Source organism: Micropterus dolomieu, linkage group LG02 (assembly GCF_021292245.1).
Source record: "Micropterus dolomieu isolate WLL.071019.BEF.003 ecotype Adirondacks linkage group LG02, ASM2129224v1, whole genome shotgun sequence".
Lineage (NCBI taxonomy): Eukaryota > Metazoa > Chordata > Actinopteri > Centrarchiformes > Centrarchidae > Micropterus > Micropterus dolomieu.
The window spans coordinates 20,897,497-20,925,396 of NC_060151.1; the positions used below are offsets into that span (position 1 = coordinate 20,897,497).

At 42.2% G+C, this 27,900-nt stretch overlaps 1 protein-coding gene across 2 annotated transcripts; it reads left to right on the forward strand.

Moving 5' to 3' along the window:
* The first annotated feature begins 831 nt into the window (after positions 1-831).
* camsap3 (calmodulin regulated spectrin-associated protein family, member 3) lies at positions 832-27,878 on the forward strand. Of its 2 annotated transcripts, none has more exons than XM_046032136.1 (17): positions 832-1,319; positions 7,618-7,874; positions 17,779-17,919; positions 18,132-18,218; positions 19,367-19,505; positions 19,604-19,743; positions 19,852-19,936; positions 20,026-20,068; positions 20,172-20,227; positions 20,523-20,559; positions 20,646-22,764; positions 22,858-22,976; positions 23,154-23,446; positions 23,569-23,653; positions 24,336-24,460; positions 24,572-24,690; positions 25,516-27,878. In XM_046032136.1, the coding sequence occupies exons 1-17, from the start codon at positions 1,187-1,189 to the stop codon at positions 25,813-25,815; spliced, it is 4,278 nt and encodes a 1,425-aa protein (XP_045888092.1). In that variant the 5' UTR covers positions 832-1,186; the 3' UTR covers positions 25,816-27,878. The 2 variants fall into 2 exon arrangements, with proteins under 2 accessions (XP_045888092.1, XP_045888085.1); XM_046032129.1 differs by having other exon boundaries at positions 833-1,319; positions 20,487-20,559.
* Positions 27,879-27,900: the final 22 nt, after the last annotated feature.

Here is a 27,900-nt window from a genome sequence, read left to right on the forward strand (position 1 = left end):
GCCTTCCCTTTCTGGTATATAAAAGAAAAGAAAGGTCATTAAAATAATAATAGAATTAAAATAGCATAATCTTAGGTCTGAACTTCTCTTTTTGTTTTCCATCTGCAAGAGATCAGTTAGTGTCATTTAAAGCAGCACCCCCGAACTGATGGAGTTTGCCCAGGTCACGGCAGTAGGGCTGATGTTTTATGGTTTTGAACCAAGGTTATCCACCTGAGACAGTTATAACCAAAGAAGGTAAAAGCCCGTCTGACGCTATATGTAGATCCACATTGTTACCGCCTTTCATGTGCGAGAAACTAAAATGAAGGCTATTTTGTGAATATATCTTCATCTAAGCCTTTTAAACAGCCACGAAAACCAATCGCCTATATCAAAGACCAGACAATAAAGTAACAACAGGTTAAGTCAGATATAATAAATATATATGGTATATCCAATGCTAAGTACATTTAGCTCATGTTTTTGTGGTATTGCTATTTTACTTAAATGAAGGCACTGAATATTTCCTCCGCCACCATATAAAATATTAATATACCACTATGTAATACATATGTAAGTATTAAATCTATAGGCTACAGTTGTCACGGTAATATTTCTATTGTTAGGTCACTTAGCTGTGTAACCCACTCAAAAGGTGCCCCTTCACGCGTTCACCTGTGTGTGGGCCCGCCAGCAGATGAACCTGTAGCAAAAGTCAAACCAGACCTTTACCTGCTGTCTGTGTTCACACAGGGAGGTCCCGCCCTCAGAGCTCTATCTCCATTTCTATTGGACGGCGGGATGAGTGAGTGAATGCCAGTGTGGAGCACCTTGTAGTCAGTCATCTGCGGGGCTCTCAGTGGAGCTGCGTACAGTGAACGGACTACACAGCAATGCGGACGAAGAAGGGCAAAAACGAGGGGAATAGTCCGGTTTTCTCTAACAACCCGGCGAGTCGGGGCTTTGCTTGGTCGTGAGGCATCATTTAACAGGGGTTTCGTCTCTGAAACAACACATAAAAGGACAATAACTGGCTTGGAAGTATCTCCGGGGCGGATATTTTCCCGACAAATCCCTCACCCACATTCGTATTCCCAGCCCCGGTCGTGAGAAATAGTCATCTAAAAGAATGATTGCTTGAATATTTTTATACTGTCTTGTAGCCTTTTTTGCCAGCAACGCTCCCCATTTTTACAGACTCGCTATGGTGGACTCTCCTACCATGAGGAAGACTTTTGTGGTCCCAGACATAAAGCCATTGGATTTGTATGACTGTACTAAAGCAAAAATATGCGCAAGTGTCGGCTGGCTATTGGCAAAGTCCTACGGCAGTGCAGGTAGGTTTTTAGTTTCGGATTGAGGCCTATTGACTTTTAATATTGTTTAGAAAGGTCGTATGAAGACCATCATCCTTTTGTTGGCCAACATTATATTTATATTTATATTCTGTTCAGCAGAGTAGCGAAGCACATGCATGTAGGGAAACTACAGTGTCTGTATAGCTCAGCGATTTTCAGCACAAAGAGCAGCATATGAAAGGGGGTCCATGCACGGTATGCATTTGTTTGACTCTGACACATGTCATTTGTTCTCAATGTGTGGTCACATTCTAGGTAAGTGTGTGTCAGAGAAACGGGCCTCCTCCCTAGGCCTTATCACGCTAACCCATTTTGTCGTATTTCTAGCCGCCAGGCTTCAGTCACAAATTTCAGGCTACTGGGTATGTTTTTAATCCGGTTACACAGGCATGGCATATGGGGCGGCGTAGATGATTTTCAGAAGCCTACCATTTCTTCCCTCTGCGTGATGACAGCCAGTAGCCAATGTGAACACCACTTTCTTCCGCAGTTCACAGTCAGGATCAAATGGATGCGTCCAATAGCTCATTGTGCACTGAGTGAATAGACTGTTATACCCTCACAATTTGTCAGGGGGTTTCTTCCTCAGTCAACAAACCTAAAGAGGCGCTTGTGAGAAACCATCCAGCCTCTATGATGCACAACACACCCACCTAAGAATATGATTATTATTATTATTATTATTATTATTTGCATAGAGCCTACTTATCATAAGACATAGTTTTGCCTTGAGACAAGTCTCTCAACGGCGTCAGCGATAAGCTGTCTCGGATCTTGTGAAGAAGACCCCAAAATAGTGCTGCTTGAAAAAGGCTTGAAGACATGCCTCTTCATTCATTTAAACTTTATTTATATATAGTACGCACAGGACACTGTTTTCTATGTAATCTTGGGCACATTTTTAAAAAACAGCCAGATAATAGGGCAGTATTAGTATGTTGATGTCAATAAACACTCAGATATTAATGGTAAAAGTTTTAATAACAAATTTCACTTATTTTCGGCTGGAAATGGGTATTGGGTAAAAATCGATTTTAGTTTAACATGACTTGCATGTTCCCAGGCAGGCCTTATGTCCAGAACTATAGACTGCTGCAGCCTCTGTGTGCTGTGTTTAGCACCTCAACCACGCCCTTTGGTCAAAGTCACTCTTCATGCCAAGCTACAGGAACTTGAGGACCAAGTCTATTGATGTGTAGTTTTTATCTTAATCAACTCAACTGATGCAGGTTCTCTGCCAAGTCAAGATGACATCACTCAGCTGGGTAGAACCACAGATAGAATAGTGGAAGTCAGACCGGGTCATCTTGTCCTCAATAGGCAACATTTTAATCTACAATATGGATTTATACATGAACCACACACTGTGTACATCTCAGGTCTTTATTCAGATAGAGGAGTCTTTAAAGGTTAGAGATAGCTTTTAATGGGAGAGTGGCCTAATGACATAAAAAAAACATCAAAATAGATCTCCAGTTTTATATAGGTTACCCTAAAATGAATCCATCGTCAATCATGATAATCTGAAAGCTGCTTATAGGCTTGTACGAAAAATACTTACTCCATGTTGGCATGCAAAAAAATGTTTCATGGCTAGAAGCTAGGAGAACAAGTGCACAGAATACAGTTTACAGTAGTGTAAAGATAACCGTCTCCAAAAATGAACAAACTATTTACAAATGCTAAAGAAAAGAGCTGCAGCAGTTATTTTTCTGTCTTCTTTAGTCAGTTTACTTGTTTAATGAAATGTATGGGGTTGATTGTTCTTATATAGTTTGTATGATGCTTTGGCAATATTGTTGTTATACATTCATGCCAATAAAGCTAATTTGAACTGAATTTGTCAAGAAAACACAGAACTCTCCTCTACCAAATGAGAGGGTATCATGCCATCCCCACAATTTCTTGCCCTTGCAAAAGACAGCACACAGTGCTGGTCTTCCTTATAGTCTCTGTTTGATCTTTCCATTAACATTATGATGTTGTTTTATGTAGTTTCATAATAACATTGTTTAGAACCAGCATACATTCTCATCAATACATGCTCTAATATACTGGTTATATGTCGTAGATGTCAAGAAGTACTTAAATATTTTACTGTTACTGGCACATATAGGCCTATTCATTTTTTTACATTTATTGTATTAGACTAGATATTTGACTGTTCATTACCAAAACAGTGTCTTATGATCTTTTGTAAGGCTTATGCATAATTGTTTCCATCAAGTTGAAGGAAAAGTGGTTTGGCAAGGATGTCCTTTATGATCTTGCTTTTTAGTTGCCTTGACAGATGACTTGACAGATCACGTAGAGGATGACTCAAATTAGTTTTTGCCTTTACATTGGAATAAGACTCTTGACTGACTAGTTTGTAAGCTCGGGAGAAAAACTTGCTAATACAAATTGCCGTGTTCATGGGGATGATGCATATTGGATTTTTAATTTTTCCATGCTGCTAATGGAATTTTGTTTGTCCATCTGTAAACAACTTAATTACCACTTACAAAACAGCTTATGATCCGGCTTAAACATTCCTCGTTTTAGTCATCAGTTCTCGTTTGTATTCTCTCCTGACATTTTTTTTCTAGCAGTGAAACCAAACCACCTTGTACCTGCATGTTTCAAATTTGTATTTTTTTAGCATGTTAGCTCCACCTAGATACAAAGCTCCTTGGATCATACTGAAATCCTATTTGAATGACTCATCCTCTCCAAATCATTTAGTACAAGTGAGTCAACAAGGGACAAGGACTTGAGAAGGATGTTTCCTTGCTACTAGTGTTTACTCAAGAGAAAAGAAGTCCTGTTACTGGTATACAACATGAAACTCTCCCAGACTTGGGTAAACCCTTTGATACAGTTACTGTATCTGAGTTGCACAGTGTCTTTAAAGATAGAGAAGTAATTTGCCACACCACACAGGGAGGTGAAACGTCAGAGTAAGTTACAGAGCAGTACACGAAGATCTGGTTTGGTGACTGAGTTGAGAACACTTCTGCAAGGTGGATACTTTCCAAGACGAATGCATCCTGCACACTCTGTCATCCAATGTTGTCCCGTTGGTCTCTCGAGCACCCACAGTGTAATCACACTCTGTCCACAGGATGTGTTTCTGTGAACACTGGCCCTTTTAATGTGATTTAAAGCTACTGGGCTTATGTCATACTGGAGCGCTGTCTGTGGTGATGTGTTACAGGATACACAGAGCTGTCAGGGATGCCATATTTATGGCAAATGGACATGTGAATGTATAGGGATATGGGAAACACCTCAGCTGTCTGTTAGCCTTTTCCCTCTGGTGAAATACTGTCAGACATTGGTTCATTGATTGACTTGCATGCATCAATATCTCAGCAATTGACCAAGGGAATGGAAAAGATAGTCAAATCAGTTAGTGCAATTGAAGTATGTTGACGATTTGAGATATTTCTTCAAGCCAGTAGATGATACATACACCATCTGATAAATGCATAAGATGCACTGTATGTTTTACAGTATAGTCTTACATGTAGACAGGTCTTATGACAGTCTCTTCCTGTCTTATCCGAGACATCTAAGCGGTAGTGTTTGTGTTGGCATTAGCATTTCACTTAGAACTAGTGGTCACGTGTAGGAGATGGTATTAATATAGCCCCTCTCGCCACTGCTAGATTTTGGGGCAACAAAACAGCACCTGCTTTGTTCTAGAAATGAGAGCAGATAATCATCTGTGTTTGATCTTTTCCACCACATGATGAGGATGTTTATAGCTAAATTTCCCAAGGAGGATTTAGAAGTCACAGCCAATAGCCTTATTAACAAATGTAATGCAGAGTTATCCGTGTTGTAAAATGTTCTCCTGAAGTGTCTTTGTCACTAAACTGGGTTTTGATTGTGCAGGAAGGCACTTATCCCTAAACATGACCTGGGAATGAAATGGCTAATCCTGAACTTCCTGCTCATATGCTTACCTTGCAAACCTCTGCATAGCTGAGCTCTTGTGAATTATTTAATCTATGCCAGGGTTCCTCAAGGATTCCAGTATGCAGCCTGACACTTTAGTTATTCAAATCCAGCCGGTTTTGCAAACTGCTCTGCTCTGTTATTAATAGAGATTGCTGCTTATGTTAACTGTCACTGTGACAACCTTCTTGAAATCCAATGCTGATTGTTCCCCTTTAATGTAAAGCAAGAAGGGGTGGGGGATGGGGCCTTGTCTAACTGATTTCAATCAACCTTTGTTTTGATGTATTTATGCTGCTCTGTGTCTGATGATTACTGTCAGACATGTGTGGTAATGTTTGTGCCACAACCAGCATGCGATCTCAATCAGTCAATGAGGTAGAAAGACACATGGCTCCTGTTTATCAGCAGGCTATCGAGCAGGTCAGTGCAGATTTGCAGCTTGCATCAGTTCCACTATTCTATTTAATAATTATCCAGTTACTGAAGTGGTGCTGTGGTTTTCCCAGTTTCTTTTTGTGGGATGATTATAATGACAATGTTGTTGACTGTGGGGAAAATCTTCATTTGCTTTTTTTCTTCTCTATTCAAGGACGTAAGAGGTCAGGGTCAGCTACAGCACAGAGCACCTGCAGGTGGTAGGGATTAAGTCTCTTGGTCAAAATTCCAGTAGATTGCAAATAGTTGCTTGGGCCTCTCTACTTGAAGAGCAATCTCCCTGCTCTCACCCACCATACTATCTTACTCAGACCAGTAGATAAAGTGACAGAAAGGCTGTTACTTCAGCTTATGCAAAACCACAGGCTTGTGCTTTTTAATCGAAATATTTCCCTGGAGGTCTATTAATGTCAACATTATGGATGTATCACCTTCCTTTTTTGCTTGGGCTTTAGTTGTGCTTAAGACTGCCAACGGCTCATTCTTTTCATTGCCTTCCTTTTTAGTTTTCTATTTTTTGTTGTGCAGGTTCATAGTGTTGGAGAATTGTGTATGGATTTATAACCTCAAATATGTACTCAGTTTGTTTCTGTGACATATGTGACACACAGTCATCATTCATGGCCACACTCTGTCATAGGGAAATCATGCTCATATCGAGCTCTCTCATCTCAGTGAGTTGTGGCATTTGCATCCTGCTTTGCCTTCTGGGAAGTTTTTCTTTCTTTCTTTTTTAACACATTGTGGAAAGACATTTTTGTATACGGTATATAAGACTAAAAGTGTACATTTTGGTTGGTGTGTCAGTGTTTACAACACTAAAGTGAGCATTGTAGTTTGTCACATAGGAGCATATTTACAACAAAATGAACCATGTGGTGTGACTGACAATATTGTCTGACAACTATAGTCATCATGGAGTGAGAGTGAGAGACAGAGAACAAGGGCATTGTCCAACCTCTGACACTGGGCGTTTTGTTTTGTTGTCAGATGTCAGTGGATCCATGAAACGACTTTATAATGATACAACAACATAGTGACACCTCCCTTGTAATAACCCCTTTGTTTGTCTGTTAGGCAAAATCTTAGACTCTCATAGGTTTCTCCTTTCTTTCTTTTCAGGCAGACTGTTGGTATTTCAGCATGTCAGCTTTTCCCAGAGGCCATTTAAAACCATGAGATGCTTATTCCAGTGTGTTTACAACGAGACATAGGCTATTGAGATTGCTGCTGGTTTGGTCTGTATGCAGATAAACCAGTTTCTCAGGGTGTGTGTCTACTTTATGTTTTTAGCGTAATGTTTGCATTGAACTTATTTACAGAAAGACCAGTCCGAACAGATTCTTTCAGCTAATCACTGATATTGCTAAATATTGGCTTACTACACATTCTCTGAGTTGAAACATAATTTAAGTTATGTCATTTGCTTTTGCTAGTTTTTAGGTGGTAAGGTTTGATCAGATTGCTGATTTCTGCTACTGAAATTTACATAATCTTTGTGAAGATCTGAAGATCGGAGCAATTTTCCCTGAAGCTTTGGACAAAAATGAAGCAAGGGGTTTAAAAAGCGGAAAGAACGAGTGTAATCTGCAGACGCCAACCTCTGAGCTGATCATGCCCCACTGACCTTGATGCTTGCTCTGCTCTACTCACTCATATGATTATAGTTTTAGGGTATACACAAGCTGTCTTCTGCCCCTGAACCTGGCAGAAAGCTGGTTCCCAAGCCAGCAACAATAGAATATACTCTAGATGATTTTTGACTTGAAGCAATAAAGGGACTGCTCAATTGACGCAGTACATTTCCCACAACATATTGTTTTGCAACCAATTCTGTAGTAGCGCCGCTGTTCCAGGAACTTATCTAACTGTGTCTGTATGTTTTGTCTCTTGATAGAGAATGTTCCTGCAGAGCTCCGTGACCCCTTCTATTGTGACCAGTATGAGCAGGAGCACCTCAAACCACCAGTGACGCGCCTCCTGCAGTCCTCAGAGCTCTACTGCCGCACCTACAGCCTTTTACTGGGGGGCAGCGAGGCACAGCCCAAAGACAACATCGCCCTGGTGCAGCTCCTCACTCAGAGAGGCATACTCTCCAAAGACCAGGACGCAGCAGTGACTGATGCAGACCTCCGACATAAACCCATCAAAATGGTAATGTTATGGGAGCAGTTAAGTGATGGCACCACACCAGTCAAGTATCCTGTTTTGTGGGAAGGGGCCTGCGTGGATTGATTGGAAGGATATGTCTGAAGGTTTTTTGGGGGGTGGTGGGGGGTTGCTTTATGTTTGTATCACTCTAAGAAGTGAATGACTCTTCTGCGGAACCAGATACTCTGCTATCCAGGAGTCTGTAGAAAAGCAGAAGAGGCAGAGTAGGCTTGGTTGTTGATATAGGGGCTTGTTTATGCTTTGATTCTAGGGATTAAAGGACATCAAAAAGAGCTCCACTCATTCAGTCCTACCCCCCCCCCTCCTATGCTGCCCCCATCTGATCCTAGAGGATGAATGGATCCAGCTGCTAGGACTAGAGCAGTCATGGTGATACAAAGGATGACTACTTAAATTCCAGGGTGTGAGAGGGAGAGTCTAGATTCAATAGATGGTCCAGATCAGTTGCAGAACAATGGCTAAACAGTTCTGGTGAAACTTTAGATACTCTGTTGAGAGAATACACTAGGCTGTCTCAGTGGGTTAAATCAAGATAAACTGGTTTTTCCTCTTAGCCCTTGACAGAGAATCCCTCTCTGTGAGAAGTAGACCTAATATTGTCCTAAACTTTTTAGCCTGAAAACCAATAGATAACTAAGTTTTATTTTAAAATAAGCAAGCAAGTCTGAAGGAGGAGGAATGCGTTTCGGTGTGATGGAAAAGTTATTGCTTTTCTCCTTCAGCTGAAATGACGACAATTTACTCTAAACACTATTTTGAAAACTTACCTTTATACTGATCACTATTGCTCAACTAAATTTTCCCAGCCACCTTGGTTAATGCACGTACATGCTGTTTTTTTGAAAATAGGAAGTCTCCGGGGAACTGCATGGATACTGTTGTTGTCAGGTAAAAGCTGTTTCCTCCACTGCTGCTGTCTACTGGCCACTGCAGCAGCACTGCTGTTGTGCTTGTGATTATTAGCTTAATAGTATGCTTGAAAAGGTGCATGTGCATCTGACATTTTCTAAACAAAATAGCACAGAAATTGTGTGACCATTAGCAGTAGTGCCTGGTAATATGAAAATATGGATATTGGTTTATGTTATAATGTGACATTGATGCTGGTAAAGTTGTACAAGACAGATTAGTTGTTTTGTACAGATAAGATGAAGGACACAGGAAGAAAGCTGTTAAGGACAGTGTGGAGAAGGTTCCTTTTATAATGGCTATTTCGTTTTATTTATTAATACCTAGTGTTTTGCCTTATGTACTACCTCTACTACAGTCCCCTCCAAAAGTATTGGAACGGTAAGGCAAATTCCTTTTGGTTTTTTTGTTGACTGAAGACATTTGGGTTTAAGATCAAAAGATGAGTATGAGACAAGAGTTCAGAATTTCAGCTCTCATTTCGTGGTATTCACATCTAGATGTGTTCAACAACTCAGGACATACCACCCTTTGTTTGAACCCACCCATTTGTCAAGTGAGCAGAACTATTGGAACATGTGACTTACAGATGTTTCTTGTTGCCCAGGTGTTGCCTTTTAGGTTGATTGTCCAAACATTAAATAGCTCTGCATAACTAGTCTAAGTTTTGATCCTTGGTTCAAACCTATAAAGACTGCATTTCCTGTTAGAGGATAAACCAACATGAAGACCAGAGAGCTGTCTATGGGTGAAAAGCAAGCCATTGTCAAGCTGCAAAAAGAAGGAAAATCGACCAGAGCTATTGGACAAACATTGGGCAAAGCAAGCACAACTATTTGGAAAGTCCTGAAAAAGAAAGAAACTACTGGTGTACTGAGCAACAGACGTCGAACAGGTAGGCCAAGGAAAACAACAGTAGTTGATGACAGAAATATGGTGAGAGCTTTGAAGAAAACCCCCAAAACATAAGTAATTGACATCACCAACGACCTCTACAGTGCAAGGGTGAAGGTATCACAATCCACTGTTGGAAGAAGACTCAGAGCAGAAATATAGAGGCCACACCACAAGATGCAAACCCCTCATCAGCAGGAAGAATCAGAAGGTCAGAAAACAGTACAGAGATGAGCCGCAAAAGTTCTGGACCACAATCTTATGGACTGATGAGAGTGATGGAAAGGCCAAAGTGTGGAGAAAGAAAGGAACTGCTTATGATCCGAAGCATACAAGCTCAACTGTGAAGCATGGTGGAGGTAATGTCATGACTTGGGCGTGCATGGCTGCTTCTGGAACAGGCTCATTAATATTTATTGATGATGTAACTGATCATGATCGCAGCAGAATTAATTCAGAAGTGTACAGAAACATTTTGTCTGCCAATTTACGGAGAAATGCATTGAAACTAATCGGGACAAATGCAGCAGGACAATGACCCAAAGCACACTACCAACAAAACAAAGGACTTCATCAGGGGAAAAAGTGGAAGTGATTTTAGTCTGGCCAAGTCAGTCACCTGACCTTAACCCAGTAGAGCATACATTTCACCTCCTTAAGAGGAGACTGAAGGGAGAAACACCCCCCTGAAAAACAAACAAGAATTGAAAGAAGTTGCGGTAAAAGCCTGGAATAACATCACAAATTAAGAATGCAACAGTTTGGTGATGTCGATGGGTCGCAGGCTTGAGGCAGTTATTGCAAGCAAGGGTTATGCCACCAAATACTAAATGTTATTTTCTTTAAGATTAGTTGTTCCATTACTTTTACTCACATTAGAATGCTGTGCAAATACAAACCATGATATGTCCTAAGTCGTTTAACGCATCTAGATGTGAATACCAGGAAATGAGAGCTGAAATTCTGAACTCTTGTCTCATACTCATCGTTTGATCTTAAAACCAAATGTCTCCAGTGAACAACAAAAACAAAGGAATTTGCCTTACTGTTCAAATACTTTTGGAAGGGAATGTATATAAGTTTCAGTATCTACTGTATTTCAATGTTCTGCCATTCATTTCAGTAAATCTCAGTGCCATTATATTCTCTCCGGGTTAGATTCAGCCCTGTGCGCGCTCCCAAGCCTCTCTCAGACTACAGCGACAACACGGCAGCTAACGACATGCAGTCCACTAACACCATAAAACAACCGGCTCCAAGTGCCCGCACTTTGAAGTAATTTTTACTAGCGGCCAAAATGGCGCCTATAACACAGTGGATCGATATATTTGATCGTCACAGCCCGATCACTATCAGAATGAGATCCATTCGGTCGATAACATTTGAAAAGGCTATACCAGTTTACAATTTTACCCGCGTTCACGTTAGCGGAGGGCTAAACCGGAAGTTAGCCTGCTCGGCCGGTAAAAGTCAACACAGTGGACGCTGTAGCACTACTGCCGACTGGCGTTTCGGGGTGTTATTGCAGATTGACGGACACACAGACGCACAAGTATAAATGTCTGGCTACGTGCGTAGCCTACGGCGTAGGTGACGGTGTGAGTAGCATGTAGCTGCAGTACCGGAGGCTGCAGTTTCAGGACCACAATCCTAGGACTGGAACTGCAATTCCAGGACCCTTGTTTACTTTAATACTGCCAGCTAGCTGACTGGCTGGCTAGCTATGTTTCTCTTTACAGCTCCCTGAAGCCAGTTACCCTTACCACAACCACCACAGAGTGTGTGCCTAAACCTAAGTTATTGATTATATACATGTCGACCGGTTAACCCTGTCTGCTAGCACGTTGGCAGTGATGCTGTGTATTACCGCCACCACTCCACTAGATGGCGCTGTTGCAAAAGAACTAGGGTCCTAGAACTGCGGTCCCAGGATTGTGGGAGTCCGGAAACTGCAGCTTCCGGTACTGCAGCTTCATACTATTGGACGGCGTAGACCCTACGCAGGAGTATAAATCAAGCCTAAAGTTACTTACTGCGGTCTGACTGTTCTAAAGAGTGACACAATCTTATAATAATATTAATATTATAATATTCAGTCCAGCTCACTAACCGTTTCATTATCATCCAGTACATTTAACTGTGCTCTCATTGCTGAGCCTCTGGTGAAAGATACACAGATAGTAAAGATAGTTACTGAAAGCAGCAGGTGAGCTAACGCTGTAGCACGTCGGCTAAGTGCAGTAAATGTAACGTTATCATGTAATGAGCATGGATTAGCTCAACCTGCAGCTGATAAAACTATTACTATAATATTACAGTAGGGGTTTACCTGAGTTTCCATCATATTGTGTGAAGCTGTCTCCCTGTCTGTCTATAGCTGCTGTAACACTGCCCTTTTTCCGGGAGTACTGCGGCGATATGCGGCTGGCTGCGCTGAATGAAGTAACGTTACGGAGCCGGTGTTGATCTGCCTCTGAGACGGGAACGTTGAAGTAACAGAGCCTGAACATGTCGGAGTGAAAAGCTACAGCTTGCATGCTGGTGTTTCTGCATTTATTGCAGGATTTCTGTATGAAAGCGGTTGTGTTTCGGATTATAAAAGCGCGTACGAGCACACGCCTGGTTGCAATCTTAAAACTGCACTGTTAGAGACCGCTGAAAACTACATAATGCCCCTTTAGATCCCGTAGATCTCAAGAGCTTGCACTTGACACTTCATATCCTAAGGTCCTCAGCAATGCACCCAGAAAGTGTGAAGTCAATCGGATAAAAGGTTCTCAAGAAAAAGGACAGAGGACATACAGACTCCTTTCATTTCAGTACTTACTACCTGCACTGATGCCTTTTCTCACCAAGGCGTACTAACTATCTTTCAAGCATGAAAGATTAAAAATTGTAGTCATAGTAAGGATAACTACAACTTCATCGTTAACACTATCGCACCAGTGATCTCTTTCGTGTATGATGTTTCTGCATTTATTTGTGTGAGCATGGATTTGTCCGCTTGCGTGCGTCTCACTTCTGGGCAGTGTTTCCAGGCCAGGTTATCACCATCCCAGCTATAAATCCCAATCATTAAACTCTATTTTTTTCCCCTTTTTTGGCTGTTTCTGTTAATGCTGCATTTGCTTTTTGCTACTTTAGAATATGAGCCTTCCAGTTACTTCTTGGCCCTAGGCAGCTATCTGAGCTAGTCTGGCACTGACTGGCACTGTAGCTACAATGTGGCAAGCAAAGAAAGTGGGTCATGCTGCAGCAGCATTAGAAGGATGTAGCATCAATGTGGGTCTTGGCCAGTAAACGGCTTTGGAGCAGCAGCAATCTGCTGCAGCACTGCTGTATATGAAAGCTTCACGTATCTGTGTCAGACAAGTGTATAACATATATTGCATGTACATAAAAGTGTGTTGAGTTGTGCTTGTCACTGACAAGTTAACACTACTGCCAGTAATAGTCATAGTCTGTAATATGATCAAAGTAGGGCAAAGCATATCTTTAACCTATTAATTTAGCTGGGAACATGATGGTCTGAAAATCAAAATTGGCAGTTTTATTTATGTATATAATATGTACAATATTGTGGTATCACTTCCGATTGGGCATTTAGTTAGTATTAAGTTGTTGTGTGTTGTAAACCCATGCACTCTGGACATATTTATGTACATGGTACTGACAATAATTTTAGAAACTGTGTGTTATATTATTGATATTGTGATAGTTTCAAAAAACAAAATAAAAATATGTCTTCAGAAAATGTAAGAATTGATGCATATGCGTTTACCCTCCCTCGAGTGTGTGCAGAGAGTATGAAGTTGTTGAAACACTAAGTCAATGGCACTGAACCTGCAAATCAAGCAAGCACCTGTGCCTTACAGGCCAGAGTTATCCTGAAAGGAAAGCGTTGAAGATGGCGCATCCTTGGGGCTCAGCAATGGAGCCTCCATCCCCTACTTGCTCTGTGTGTGTGTGTGTGTGTGTGTGTGTTTGCGCCCTAACTGTCCTTCTGGTGGTGGCCCAGATTAGAGATAATCTGCCGTGCAGACTGAACGTCATCATCCACGATTGGATGACACACCAGAGATGACCACTGACTCAACATGCACCTAACATGTCTCACAACATGAAACTAATTTGTTACATTTATTGTTGGTTGAGACTATGGCATACACTTTTGCTGCATTTTAGTGGTCATCAACTACTCCCAAAAAGTAGCAGTGTAGTCAATTAATCGCGGAAGATGTATCATATTTTTTCACCTAATGGCAATGATCAGTTCTCATCAAAAAGGTCTCAAATGTAAACAGGACCAACCTTGGGGATAGGTGAAATAGCAGAGTTCTCGATTGGCTCTGAGTGGCTGTTTTAATTGAGCCGTGATCTGCAAGCCACAGTAACAGCCTGATTTCTTTCAGGGATAGCGCGAGTCTTTCCTTCTCAAACGTAGAAAATGATTGTTCAAACCAATCAATGTTCAAAAACAACCAAAGAAGGCCATCTCAAAAGCTCTGTGTAGATGAAAAATTGGTCAAATCACAGCGTGGACTAGTGGTTTTGATAGTTTACTATTCTGTGAAACCCCTAGTTGTGACACTAGAAGATAATCATAATTATCCATTTAAAACACACATACATACAGCACATATTTTAATTACACTAGAGATGGGGGTTAAGCATTTGTTCCCACAGTGACAAAGTAAGTCATGTAGCCATAATGCAGCTAACCCTCCTCCCGGTCCCCTGTTGGTTTTGGATAGGCACTGACACTGTGTCTTAAATCATACTGCTGTGTTGGCAGGTTTCTGGTCAAGTGAGCATCAGTCAGGAGCTTAGTTGAAAATAGAAGTGGCAGACTATCAGAAACGCTAACCATCATCTTACACCATTTGTTCAGCTTTCGGCCTTCCCTGATGAGAAACTAAGTAGTAGTAGTAACTAGATGATCTACCGGATGTTAAACGAGTTTGGTGTAAAGCTATTCTAGATTTCCTTGCTTAAGCATACAGTTCATATACATATCAGGGTAAATGGAACAATGTGCTTTGAGAGAACCTCTTGTTTAAAATCCCCTGCTGGGCCTCAGACCTGCCTGATCCCCCTGTTTGTCTCCCCCTCAATAGGCACCAGGGAACGGGGGGTGGGGTTAAATCATATTTCAGACATAATCAGATTTTGCCTTCATCATAATCTCACTTAATGATCTACAAGACGCCTTTGCATTCTTTGTTTGACTCAGTTGTTGACATGATTACGTGAGCAGATTTGTCAAATACAGCCATAAAGATTTCATGTTGACAGGGTTAATTGATGGGGTATTAATTTTTTCCTCTCTGTTACATTGGTTTGAGGGGTGGCAACTGTTTGCTGGCTGGATGTTTCCGAGCAGAGAGCCGCTGTTAAGCCAGGGGCACGGAGCAATGCTGTGCTCAGGCTTGTGTTGAGATGCATTGTGGGTCAGCTGGTTGGTTGTTATGGTGATCTGGCAGGCTCTGTGCTCGGTGTTTGGTGTTGCTCCTCTCTCCCCTCTCATTAGGGAGACTTGTGATTTAGCTTAGCGAGCTCTCCTGGGTCTGCAACGGGGAATCCACTAGCAACCCCCCTCCTTCCCCTTTCATTCTGCATTTTTTTGTCATGAATTACCCTCTACTCTCCTGAAAAACTGTTAGAGCATGACTACAGGAGTGGCCACTTTCATGAGGTCTGTTATTCTGTTTTTGTTCTTTTCCTCTCAGTCATCCTGTCGCCTTTCACACCGTGACAGTAAGCCCAACCTATGATTACACTTTGTGGCTAAATGCAAAAATATGTTTCTACCTTAAATCACTTTCATTTCATTTTTATGTTTGTAACACAGCTACTGGCAGAATTTAGAAGCACTCAGAGGCCTGAGAACAAAAATGAAATCTGTATCACACAATCAGTGAGTTCTTTCTATACTTACTGTGACTGCTTGGGGGGGATATTAGAAACACATTTCAGTAAAATGCAGTCCAGTACAATACTACCACTAACAACGACTGCAGTAATGAGCAGATAGGCTACTTGAATTAACACCTCTTAGAAAGTGACCATTATAAGCTTCAAATTGATGTTTAATACAATGAACTGTGTTTTGCCTGTTTACATCACACAGAACTCTTCAGACATGCAAAACAATAACTTTAATTTGATCAGGATTATTATATCATATATAGTTGATAAATTATATAATTGGATTTGTGCCCAAACCTACCGTGTTTCAATTATCACTGCTAAGTGATAGTGCTCTGCATCAGTCAGACTGTGGCTACCCCAGAGTCGCACCATGTCACAGACACACATGCAGCAGCCCTTGTCTTGGCAACAGTGAGGGAGGTCAGGCCAACCAGGGCCACACAGCTCCCAGTGACTGACTGCAGCACATCCAGAGAGCCTGGCCCAATCCTATCTGACAAGCCATTGCTGGTATAGCCTGCCCTGCCCTGCCCATCACAGCACTAGGTCTGTCCAGGTCAGCACTTTACATCAAGGTTGAGTAGGCAGACATGCAGACAGAGCTCATGCACGCAGCTGGACTGCCACCAGCCGTCATCTGGGGCAACATAAGAAGTTGGAGTAGGAATGTCTGGCCTCTAAAGTGGAATTTGTAAGTAGTTGAAGGGAACAGGCACAGATTTGCACAGATTAGTCTCTAAACTGAAGATTGGAGAGTGAAGGAGTGGCCCCATGAAAGGAATGTGTTGTTTGTGACCTGTCTGTCCTCTCTGTTGGCGAGAATCAATTATTATAACAAGGAGCGTGTTGCAGTTAGCCAATAGTGAGGAGAGAGGCGTTCTGTACTGCTGTTGGCTGGCAACTAAAAGTGATACAGATAGAGGAGCCAAATATAGAAGGGTCATACAAATACTTTGACTGGATAAGGAGGAAGAGTTGTCTATAGAATAATCAGGCTAATCATTTCCCCTCCAGTTTTTCTAGCACTTCAGTCCTGACTTTGTTAATGAATCCTGTTGAGGCTTAAAAATAACCTTATTTACCAGCTACTGTGGTCATCTTAAAGATGAAGTAAACTGAAAACTGGGCAAAGACAGGAGTGCTTGATTTAGTATAAACCCAAGAATAAATTTATTTACCAGTTGTCTGTACAAATTAATACACTTAAATGGTTCCAACATTTTAATCATTTATAACAATATGAAGTTTAGGCAGATAAAGTACTGCTGGTTGTAGCCCCATGGCACAAACGAATCTCAACTTCTAATGAGCTAACAGGTTTACAGAGTTAAGGCGCTCTCTCTGACTGAGCTGATAATGTTGGCGGTGTATTTTAATGGGCTCTAGTCATTAGAAAGGGCTGTAACGGCCTTTCAAGTATAAGGAAATACACTTAAGTTTGCTGAATACAAATGCTTGGGAATGTCAAATGTGTAAGCGAGAGTGTTATTGTTTTGATTGTTGTGTTTGTGTAGGTAAAGAAACAATAGATTTTTAATCCTTTACGTTGTCTGACACATTCATACTCCAAAACTGCAGAAAAGACATGGAACACCTGTTACAGAAAGTACTTTTCATTGTTGCACTTCCTGGTGATCTGGTTACAACACCTCATTTAATCCTGTAGTTTGTTACACATGAGTCATACAGCAATTTCACTGCGTAAAAGGGAAGGGAAGCATGCTGAAGAATAGACAAATAAAGGTAAAGCAGCTGAGGAATGACAGTGTGAGACACACGTGTTATCATATTACAGGCCCATTCCCTATTTAATGATTGTGCAAACAGGTCCAAAGTTCGCCCATATCTACGTGTGTGTGTGTGTGTGTGTGTGTGTTTGCTTGCTGAAAACTGTTGTCAGTGTTTCTGCTGACTCACAGCTGGTTTCTGGTGACCTCTAGAGGACGTTGCTGGTAAACTATGGTAGTGCCTCTGCAGTTGGAGGTTATCTCAGTTCTGCAGTAAGTGGTTCCCCGCTAGAGCAGAACAAATGTCAGTGTCCAGCATTATTGTTAGCTGTAATTGATTGATGCTGTCTGGGCGCTCTTGCCTTCACTGTGAATGGTGCCACCTCTGACAGTTCCTCTTCCTTCTCCCATGTGATTGGGTGCAGAGTGCTCACCTGGCAGTGATGGATGCCCTGATGGCTATGGGAGCCATGGAGACGGTGACTGCGGTGAAGACATGTGGTTCTGCTGAGCTTCTGGGTGGATCCTCTAGCTGGGAGGATGCTCTGCTTCATTGGGTTAATGAGGTAAGGCGCAAGCCAGAGAGAAACGATGTTTGTTTCAAACACACATCTTTATTGTATCTTGTCAGAAGTTACTCACTGACTTTTATCTTCCTAAAACATCTAAAGTAGATGATCCGATTTCTGTTTAGCTACAGAAATAATGATGTCTAAAAAAGGCGATACTGCAGGTTTGTGATTCACATGTGTTAACTATATTCTTGGCATGCTCTCAGCTAAACCAGAAGTTGAAAGAATGTTCTGAAGGAGCCCAGAGTGACACGTCTCAGGCCATTACAGAGCCCCAACCTGTTCAACCCTCTGTGAGTATTGCATTACACATTAAGCGTATTTCTGTTTCTTGTCGCACATCATTATGCCCAAACACATGTTAATCTGTCCAGGATCATGCATTCAGTGCTATAAAAAAGCAGCCGAAGCACTGTGGATTAGGCTCACACTGTTGGTTCTGCTGCTGTAGGCCTTTACCCACTCGTACTCGACAAGCGCAACTAGCTTTGGTTGACACAATAAAACTCATTGCTTTGTCAAGAAAGTTGTCTTCTCATTTCAAGAAAGTGCCGTCATCACAGCCCTTTCTCTTGTTTGTCTAGTTCCCCCACTGTAGGCTTAATACCTCTCCTTGTGCTCCTGTTCTCCATTTTCCTGTCTTTCTCTATTTCCTGTCACTCCTCTCTGACAGTGTCCTACTCGATGGTACTGGAAACTTGTTCCTGTAAGTTCCTTCCTTTCCTCTGCTCTTTCCCCCTGTCCCTCCATCCCTCAAGTGTCTTCATCAAATTTATCAGCCCATATCTGATTGTCAGGTGTGTTTTTTTTCTCTCTCTCTCCATATGCTGGTGTGAAAATGCTGATGTGCATCACATCCTAGTCTGCACTAAATTGCACGTCATAGCATAAATGTAAACGGGCAGCGCAGGGGTGTGAAAGACATTATTTGTTGACACACGATTGCTGCATGAATCATAATCCGTACTCAAGCAGGCCTCGAAACTGCCATGTACAACCGGTTCCTCTGGTCCTCTCTGCGACAGAGGTGTGTGATGGCTGTGGGGGTTAATAGAGACAGGCTTATAGTCAGCTGGTCCCTGCTGACAGTGGGTTGTTTGTCTATATACTGTATTTGTACCTGAAACATTTGCCCGCTCTCTTGTCTCCTGACACCCTCACTTGTCCCACTTTCTCATGACAAAACCTTCCTTCTCTCTGCGCTTAGTCTTTCCCTCTGCATCTGCCATTTGTTCTCTCTTTACACATTAGCATGACCATTTTTTACATTCCTACTGCAGTTCTTTTTTAACATGTGCCATTATTTTTCACAGTGTGAATAGACTTTATAGTTTTCACCCATGTTTGGAAAACCCTGAATTTTATGTTGAATATTTTACAGTATAATGAAGGTCACTGCAATATCTGATTGTAATGTTTGTTTGTTTGTTGTTGTTTTTAGCTCCGTTACAGAAAGGATAAAATTCAGTCCAAACAGAAGCCTATCTTTCCAGTGGTGAATGAAGTCAAAGACCTGTCCAGTGGTTGTGCTGTTGCTGCAGTCATACATTACTATTGCCCTGGCTTGCTAAGACTTGAAGGTACCAACAAACATTTTAACCACAATTTATTTTTTTTTATTTTTTATTTTTATATTTGATGTGTTTATGTTAGTTTAACACTTTTTCCTCTCTGTAAGATGTTTGTATGAAGGAGTCCATGTCTGTAGCAGACAGCTTGTACAATCTGCAGTTCATCCATGAGTTCTGTGACAGCTGTCTAAAGAGCTGCTGCCACTTGACTCTGGAGGACATGCTATACACACCACAGGAGCTTCAGGTACTTACATTCACCCCCCCGTCTTTAATCTGATTGACACATTAACAGAAACATTGAGTACTATATTGTCTTCTTAATGCCTGATTTATTCTGTATGCTTTTGTTTAGCTCAACTTGTTGAGCTTCCTAGCAGAACTGCTTAGTTGGTTTGAAGTACGAAGGCCAGAATTTGTTCAGCCAATAGACACATTAGGTAAGTGTCACCAATTTGGTGGTCCTGTTTAATCCCAGTAAGATGATAGTGACTGTAAGTCTTATTGTGTGTTTTTGTTTTTTTGTTAGATGGATCCACATCAGTAACACCAAATAGCTTGAGTGGTAACAGGTACAGAAACTCTCTGAATATAATTTTTGCTTTTGTGTTAGTCTGGCTTATTCTGTAGATAAAACACTTGCGTGGACTGAAAGGTTGTTTCTCTGCCTTACAGTACTTCCCCTTCTATCTTCAAGAAGCCTTTCCTCCCCATCTCCTCTCTTCCATCAGGTAAGATTGAGACTGTGTCCTGTCATCATTACATCAAGCCAAAAGTGTTTTGTATATGTTTCTACCATTTTACGATGTGGCTGTCATATTTCCCTCAATCCTTGTCTGTCTTTTAGTTATGTTTCGTGTTGTGATACGTCTTGTTTCCTTATTTTTATGTATATTTGACTCTTTGTACCAGTGTTTCTTGGTTGATTTGTGCATCCCTGTGTGGTGTGCATGCCTTTACATGTCTATGTGTGTGTCCCACTGTGCTCAGGATCTTTGACTCAGTCTACCTCAATGTCTCATATAGAAGGAGTTGGGAAGACATGGAGCAAGAAACCTCTCAGGTAGGACCAATATATTCACTACCATTTAAACACTTTTTAAAAAACATATATTTATTGTACTTATACTTGCTTTTTTATTGTCTTAGTCGCCCCATGTCAGCAGTATCCTTCAGCATTCCTTTTGGCCTGGACAGTGATGTAGACATTGTGATGGGCAACCCTGTGATAACCCGCTCTATGAGTTCAGACCAACTCAACCCAGCTGGCCAAAACATGACCCGGGTGCCCTTCAGCCCCCCTGAAGACCTCAGCAATCTGCTGAGCAAACCACTGGGCCCCAACGGTCCCCAGAGAGCTTCCTGGGCCACTCAGACTCCCAGTATTCCAAGGCTGGCAGAGGAAAACGGCCTTGCGGCAAGTGAAACAGGAGAGCTGCCTACCATTGAAGAGGCTCTCCAAATTATTCACAATGAGAGCAAGATGGAGCCTCGTTTACACCCAGATGGGGCTCCTGATGGCTTCTACCTCCACTCTCCCGATGACCCTGCTAGTTCTAGACATAACAGCAACTTAGCACCCATCAGCTGCTCTGCCCCTACACGCTCAGGAATGATGTACCGGCCCACGGGAGAGTCCAGGGTGCCTACTCGCACCAGGAATACCTCTGAATGTTCACGAGATGATGACTCAGTCTTGAGAGACGGCAGTGTGGACTCGGATGCATCAGAAGACCTCCCTAAAGCCCAGTCCACTCCGACGACACCGGCTGCTGGCGCACACTCTGCTAGAGGCCATGGCAAAGAGGTGTCTGACAGTGGTGTGAAGATGACCAGCTTTGCAGAACGCAAAAAGAAGCAGATTATGGATTCTCCCAAAGCCAGCGAACCCTCTTCTCCTCAGATGACCACGTGGGCACAAAAGTCTGAAGAAATCCCCAGCAGTAGCCCACAACTCAATAATGAGATGTCTGAGCTGGGCGTTCGGCTCGAAGAAAAGCGCAAGGCTATCGAAGCCCAGAAGAAACGCATTGAGGCAATTTTTGCTAAACACCGGCAAAGACTGGGAAAGAGTGCCTTTCTGCAGTTAAAGAAGGAGCAGCGTGAGGATGAAGGCGAGGGGGAAGGAGGGGATGGCCAGGTCAGCACCTCATCCACGGAAGAAGAACTCTCTCGTTTGGCACTGGAAGAAAGGCTAGCTCGAATGGAAGAGGACGAGCAGCAGGAACTAGAAAAACAGCGGCGCTCAGTGGAGGATGAGGGTAATGTTAAAGTAGGACTCAAACAGGTCAGTCACTCCAAAGAAAAGCCGGGTACCCCAGGAGAGAAGAGCTCTGGGACACCTGCTGAGAAAATGGTAGCTCCACTAGGGGACTATAACAACGCTGTATCCAAGCTGACGGCAGCTCTTAGCTCTCTGCAAAGTGACATGCAGAGGCTTACTGAGCAGCAGAACCAGCTAATCAACAAAAAAGCTCCAGCTTCCAGCAACAAATCCTGGGTCATTCCAGCAAGCCCTAAAACCTCCACCCCAGCCCCTACACGTCTGCCACGAGAATCCACCCGAGATTTAAATTCGTTCTCCTCTTCTCCGTCTCCATCTCGCAAAACCACAAACCACAACACTCCTCCTAAATCTCCTCATATCCATAGAAGAGCCCAATCTGTGCCCCCTAAAAGCCCCAAACACCACCAAAATAATCGTCCCTTGGACGTTAAGGTCCCAACCCTCTCGAGGGTTCTCAACACACCTCAAAGCGTGGACCGCATCCCCCACCTTCGTCGTGGAAATCCCTGTCAATCCCAAGTCCAGACTTCATCCTCATTCTCCATTGGTGACTCTGACAGCCTAGATGAGCTGCGCTCATCTGGACCATCTCCTGTCCCTACACCTAAACTGACCCCTATACCAACTCCTACCCCGACTCCCCAACCTGCATCAGATGACATGCTGTCAGAGGTAGGCTCCAATGACGATCATAGTATATTTAGCATGGACCTAGAGGCCGAGCCCTTGCATGGTCCTTCGGCTAAGAAGGACGGGCTTGTAGGTGCTGGCTGCAGCTCTGGTGCCGCATCGGAGTGCTCCTTTGAGAGTGATGTCCCTGCAGGGATTGTGAATGGCAAACGCAGCAGCCTGATAGAGATCTCGCTGTCTGCTTTGCGAGGAGACGCAGAGGAGGATGACCAAGTACCTGACGCTTTCTCTGACTCGATGAGTGACTGGACAGAGCCGGAGGGGAAAGCAGGGGTTGGTTTCTTTTTCAAGGTAGGTGATTATTTTTAATGTATGTGCCATTCTAAAAGTGCTGTTTTTATAAGGTTAGAGCATTCATGCCCTTTTGTTTCTGTTTTTTATTAGGATGACAAGGAGCGACCAGAGGATGAAATGGCCCAGCGAAGAGCAGCTTTGCTGCAGAAACAGCAGAAGAGAGCAGAAGAGCTGAAAAGACGCAAACTTGAACAAGAAAAAGAGTCAAAGTGAGACTCTTCAAATACGTGCATTCATAATCAAACGAATTTGGCGGAATATAACTGATGATGATTGGGATTTATTGATTTACAGTTTCCACTACTTGTCTGATACGTCAGTCTCCTCATGTTTTAACTATGGGTTTTAGAATGAAAGTTTTGCACATTATCGTCCTGTACTTTTAGCAAGCCTCAGTGGATGATCATCGAGGGCTGGGGGAATAAGAGTGAGGACAGACCCCAGACCCCAGGCACCCCTCCAGCATCATGCACCCCACCAGTAGAGGGGACTCCACAGCGCAGAGGCGACTTCACTAAGCTGGAGTATGAGAGGAGACATCAGCTGAAGATCATGGAAGACTTGGACAAGGTGCTGAGGCAGAAACCCACCACGGTTCGCGGTGTCAAGAAGCAGCGACCCAAAACTGTGTTCAGAGATGACTCTGTTCTCCCTCATAGCCCTGTCAAGGGTTTCATGGGTAAACAGTTCTGATGTTTATCAGCACTGGGCTTTGTCTTTGAATCCACTCTTCCTATACTTGCGCATACTTCCTATGCGTGTGTTTGGTTTCTCAATATAATGTATTTTCCCTCTTTCTAGGCACCAAGCTGAACAAAGTGTACTCCCACTCAACCATGAACCTGTCCTCCATGGCTAATGACCTGACTGTCAGGAAGTCTCCTAGGTACAGTGACCCTCTGCACAGTGACGATAGCTTGTATTCTTTTAATAAATGCTTGGTCTTTTACACCATGTTGGTAAATTCTGAAGTCCTATAATTGAGCTGGACAATATACTATTGTAATATTAGTATCATTATATGAGATTAACTATGATTCAGTGGAGAAAAATGAGCACCTCTGTGTATGTTGATTATGTCCACATTATTGGTGATCATCTTTCAATTATATTCCGCCATTACCAATTGCCTTACCTAAAATATTGTCAGAATATTGATATCAAGTAGGGCTGCACAATAAAAAGAAAATATTATCGAAATCGTAATAGAAGTGCAATATCCAAATCGCAGAAGCTTATATTTTTTGATGAAGGTAAAATGTGTGACAAAACAGCACTATAATGAAGTACAGTAGTGATGCACCTGCCTTCAAATCGTGTTCTCCAGATGTAGGAAAAATGTTTGTTTGGTACAGACCCCAACAATTATCACTTCACCATGATTTAAATGTTTTTTCAGGCAAATTGAAAATTGTGATGCAAAAGTGATTAGTGTGTCTGCAATAATACACAGTATGATTTTTGTGTGTGTGTAATTGCATAGGGGCAAAGAAGTATGTAACACATTCACACAGCCTCAAGACCTACAACTGACTTTCCTCATTGAACTTTTTTTTTTCTCCCTCTAGCCGTTCACACTCTCCCTCCCGGCTAATGTCACCGGGCACCAGGCGAACAAGTGCTCAGAATGGAGAGAAGGACTGGGAGAATGGCTCCACTATTTCGTCTCCTGCCTCAATCCCGGAATATACAGGTCAGTGATATGTTCCCAATGGAGAGATTATTAAAAAAAAAAAAGGAGAGAGAGATCTGGTGAGCATTGTTTTGTTGGGTTAATGACATTTGGAAATGCCATGTCTTGCAGGACCAAAGCTGTACAAGGAGCCTAGCTTTAAGTCCAACAAGTTCATCATCCACAATGCTATCACTCGCTGCTGCCTGGCCGGCAAGGTCAATGAACCACAGAAAAACAAGATTGTAGAGGTAAGCTATACTGCTGTGTCAGAGTCCAACAAAGCTGTCCACCCTAACTAGGCTACAAGTGACTGTGATTTGCTGCCCCCAGCATTTCCCTTAGGATGGAGTTGTAGCAGCAGAGGTGAAACATTTTATTCATGTTTGTGTTTTGCGTCTTAATTTGCTTAATTTACAGCTCTTGACATTATCTGTAGAAATTTATACAAAATAAAATGGGCAACATGTAATAACCAGCATATTTATTCACACCCTTCTGTATAATTAAGCATTTCATTTGTAGATTAAAATCCAAAAGAAATAACTCCTCATTAGTTTAAAAGGTGACTAGTTTGAATCCCTAATTTGCTTTACTAACCTCAGCTCCTCCATTGTCACAATCATTCGTTCTTCTCTTAACCAGCCAGTTTTTCAGACTCATCACATTGAAATATAATTTAACTATCAGGATGTACAGTATGGTTACAGGACAGAGTTTTACACCAGTTTGCCCAAGCTTGTACCTGATGTTCTTAACACTGGACTTTGGTAGTAATGACCTGCAGCCAGCTAACGTTACTTCCTAAAATTGGATGCATACACATTATGCACGGCCCTATTCCTTTAAGGAGTTACGCTTACAGCTGTTAACAGTACCTTTCATGTAGATGTCCTTTGAAGAATAAGGAGAAGAAGCTAGCCAAACGTTTTGTCATGCTCGCACAATGTGTGACTGAAAATCATTTGTAGCCAATTGATATTAATGATATGAGCGGTGCGCCGCTCCTGAATGACTATAGGGGAAACACTGGCTCTAACCGTGTTCTTTTTTTTTTCCTGTCTCTCCGTCTTCAGGATATGGAGAAGAGCACAGCCAACCACTTCCTCATCCTCTTCAGAGACACCAGCTGCCAGTTCAGAGCAGTTTACACAATGAATCCTGAAACTGAGGAGATGGTACGGCTCACTGGCATTGGCCCCCGGATCATCGCACCTGAGATGGTTGAGTCCATTTACAAATACAGCTCTGACCGCAAGCAGTTCACTGTCATCCCGTCCAAAACCATGTCCATGAGTGTTGACGCCTTCACCATCCCCGGCCACTTTTGGCAAAAGCGCCCAGGGACTCCCAAGAAGCTTGGCACTCCCAAATAAAGACATACCCAAGATAAGGTAGAGATGTTACCTTTCAGGGAACCAACTCCCAACTTGACTCCTATTGTCATCTATTTTGGCCAGTGAGGCACTTGAGATTGTTCATTACCCAGTGAGACTAGCAGTGGACAGCATGACTGATTAGGCTTTTGGCCAGCTAACAACCTGGACCCCGAGAATAATAACTCTATATGCCAAGAGAAAGGGCCAGTCACTCATTCAGCAAATGTAGTCACAATAGCTCTATTGAGAGCTTCTGAATGGCTCTCCCTGGTCTACCTAGATTGTAAAATGTAATGTGAGTGATTCTGTCCGGAAGAAAAATTCTCTATACCTTGCACCCTGCCTCCTCATGCCTTGCCTTACCCTGCCCCCAGAGTCATTTTTGCGACTCTTAGGTAAGAAAAAGAGGGGACAACCACACTGCCTTTGCCCACACAACAGTATTTTGGGCCAGAGTAGTTCCCGCCCCTCTCAGTTCTGCTTGCTTTTCCTTTTGCTGCCTTTTCTTCTTCTTCTTCTTCTTCCAGGGCTCACTCTCTCTCCAGTCTGAGACAAATGGCTCAGCTCTCAGTTCTGATAGGAGATCTCAGCTGAAAATTAATAGCAGGTAACACTGCTCTCATATGAATGTAGAGCACACACTTAACTACTCATTCCATTCAGGGGTGTTTTCACTGGTTGGTAAGGACCAGAAAATGCCATAGTGGGTAGTTCCTCTGTGGGCTGCACTGGTGGTGGCTACTGTGGTTGTCATTGGACTTGCACACCTAGAAACTGCCTGTGCCCCATAGTTTGTGCATTCCACTCCATTCCAACTCTCCTTCAGCTGTAGACAACTGGATGTTTTTTTTATACTATTTTGACATATTTTTGCTGGACAAATCGCTTCGGCCTTTGAGAGCTGAAAGAAGAATGATATTCATGTGACTTTTTCCTCTTAACTTGCTTTCTCATTTTCAACATGTGATGAATTGAAATGTTATCTGAGCTTACCTTGAAAAAAACAATACTGGAAACATGAAGGAGGGCTTTATCATGTTTATCATTACGTGGATACAGCTCTGTGTGAAAATGATAATCAATGCTGATTTAATATATACTGAATGCTGATTACTTTGATTTTTTTTTTGACAATGATTTGTAAAATAAGTTGACCTTTGTAAAGCTACGAATAAGCTAGCCTGCTGCTTAAGCATTAGTGAGATGGATGTTTGAGATGAGAATGAGTGAATGAGAACGAATAGAAATTGTCAAACAGCTGAAAATTGCTGCAACATTTTGTCTAGGGATTAATAAATCCTTTAGGTCACTAGGAGTCTGTTTCCTGTTATGATTCCCTGTTTGTCCCTGTATTTAAACTGTAGGTTTCTTAATGAAGGATCATTCCGGACTGTAACAGCCCTCATCTTCCCCTCACAGTCTCTTGAGACTCCTTGATGTGTAACTGGGGGAATTTAAAACGCCAAACAGTTGTTGTTGGGTTTTTTTGCCAGTGTGTCCATGCTTTTAAGAAAAACACTTGACCCTGCAGTTGGTTGTGATCAGGTCAATTATCACCACAAAATCTGTGGGAAATTGGCCTTCTTCCCTCACTTTGCAGTCTTAAGCACTACAGCAGCTGCGATGGAGCAGCTGTCTTTCAAATCACTGACTGCCTCTAACAAATGTGTAAAATATAAAAAGATGATTGATAAAAGTGTGAGTGTCGGAGTGCATATGGAATTGGTGGATGTTTGTATTTATGTTTGTAAAGAGTAGTATGTGGTAGTTGAACACTATTTTGATTCTGTGCAATTCTCCCCTAGAAATCCCCATTTCACGCAGAGGTGTATTTATTTAGTTTGTATTAGATGGTGCATTTGATGTTTAGTTTCAGGTTCAACTTTTGTCTTTTTTTGGATGGTAAGTCACTCATTCATTTCATAGACATTGTCATAACTTTTATGTTGTTTTTCATTCTCTTCTGTTTAAATCTGTGCCAGCACATTATGTATGTCTATTTCATAAACTGACTATCCTTGGCAACTGGACCAGACGAATAAAAATCTTTTTAAATCATCTATCATCCATGTTTTTTTTTCA

Bases quoted from the DNA above. Each gene is read 5' to 3' on its own strand.
- camsap3 (XM_046032129.1), top strand. From the start codon at position 1,187: ATGGTGGACTCTCCTACCATGAGGAAGACTTTTGTGGTCCCAGACATA. The intron at 17,920-18,131 runs GTAAGGCGCAAG...GCATGCTCTCAG, and splicing joins TGCTTCATTGGGTTAATGAG to CTAAACCAGAAGTTGAAAGA. The intron at 19,937-20,025 runs GTAAGTGTCACC...TTTTTTTGTTAG, and splicing joins TCAGCCAATAGACACATTAG to ATGGATCCACATCAGTAACA.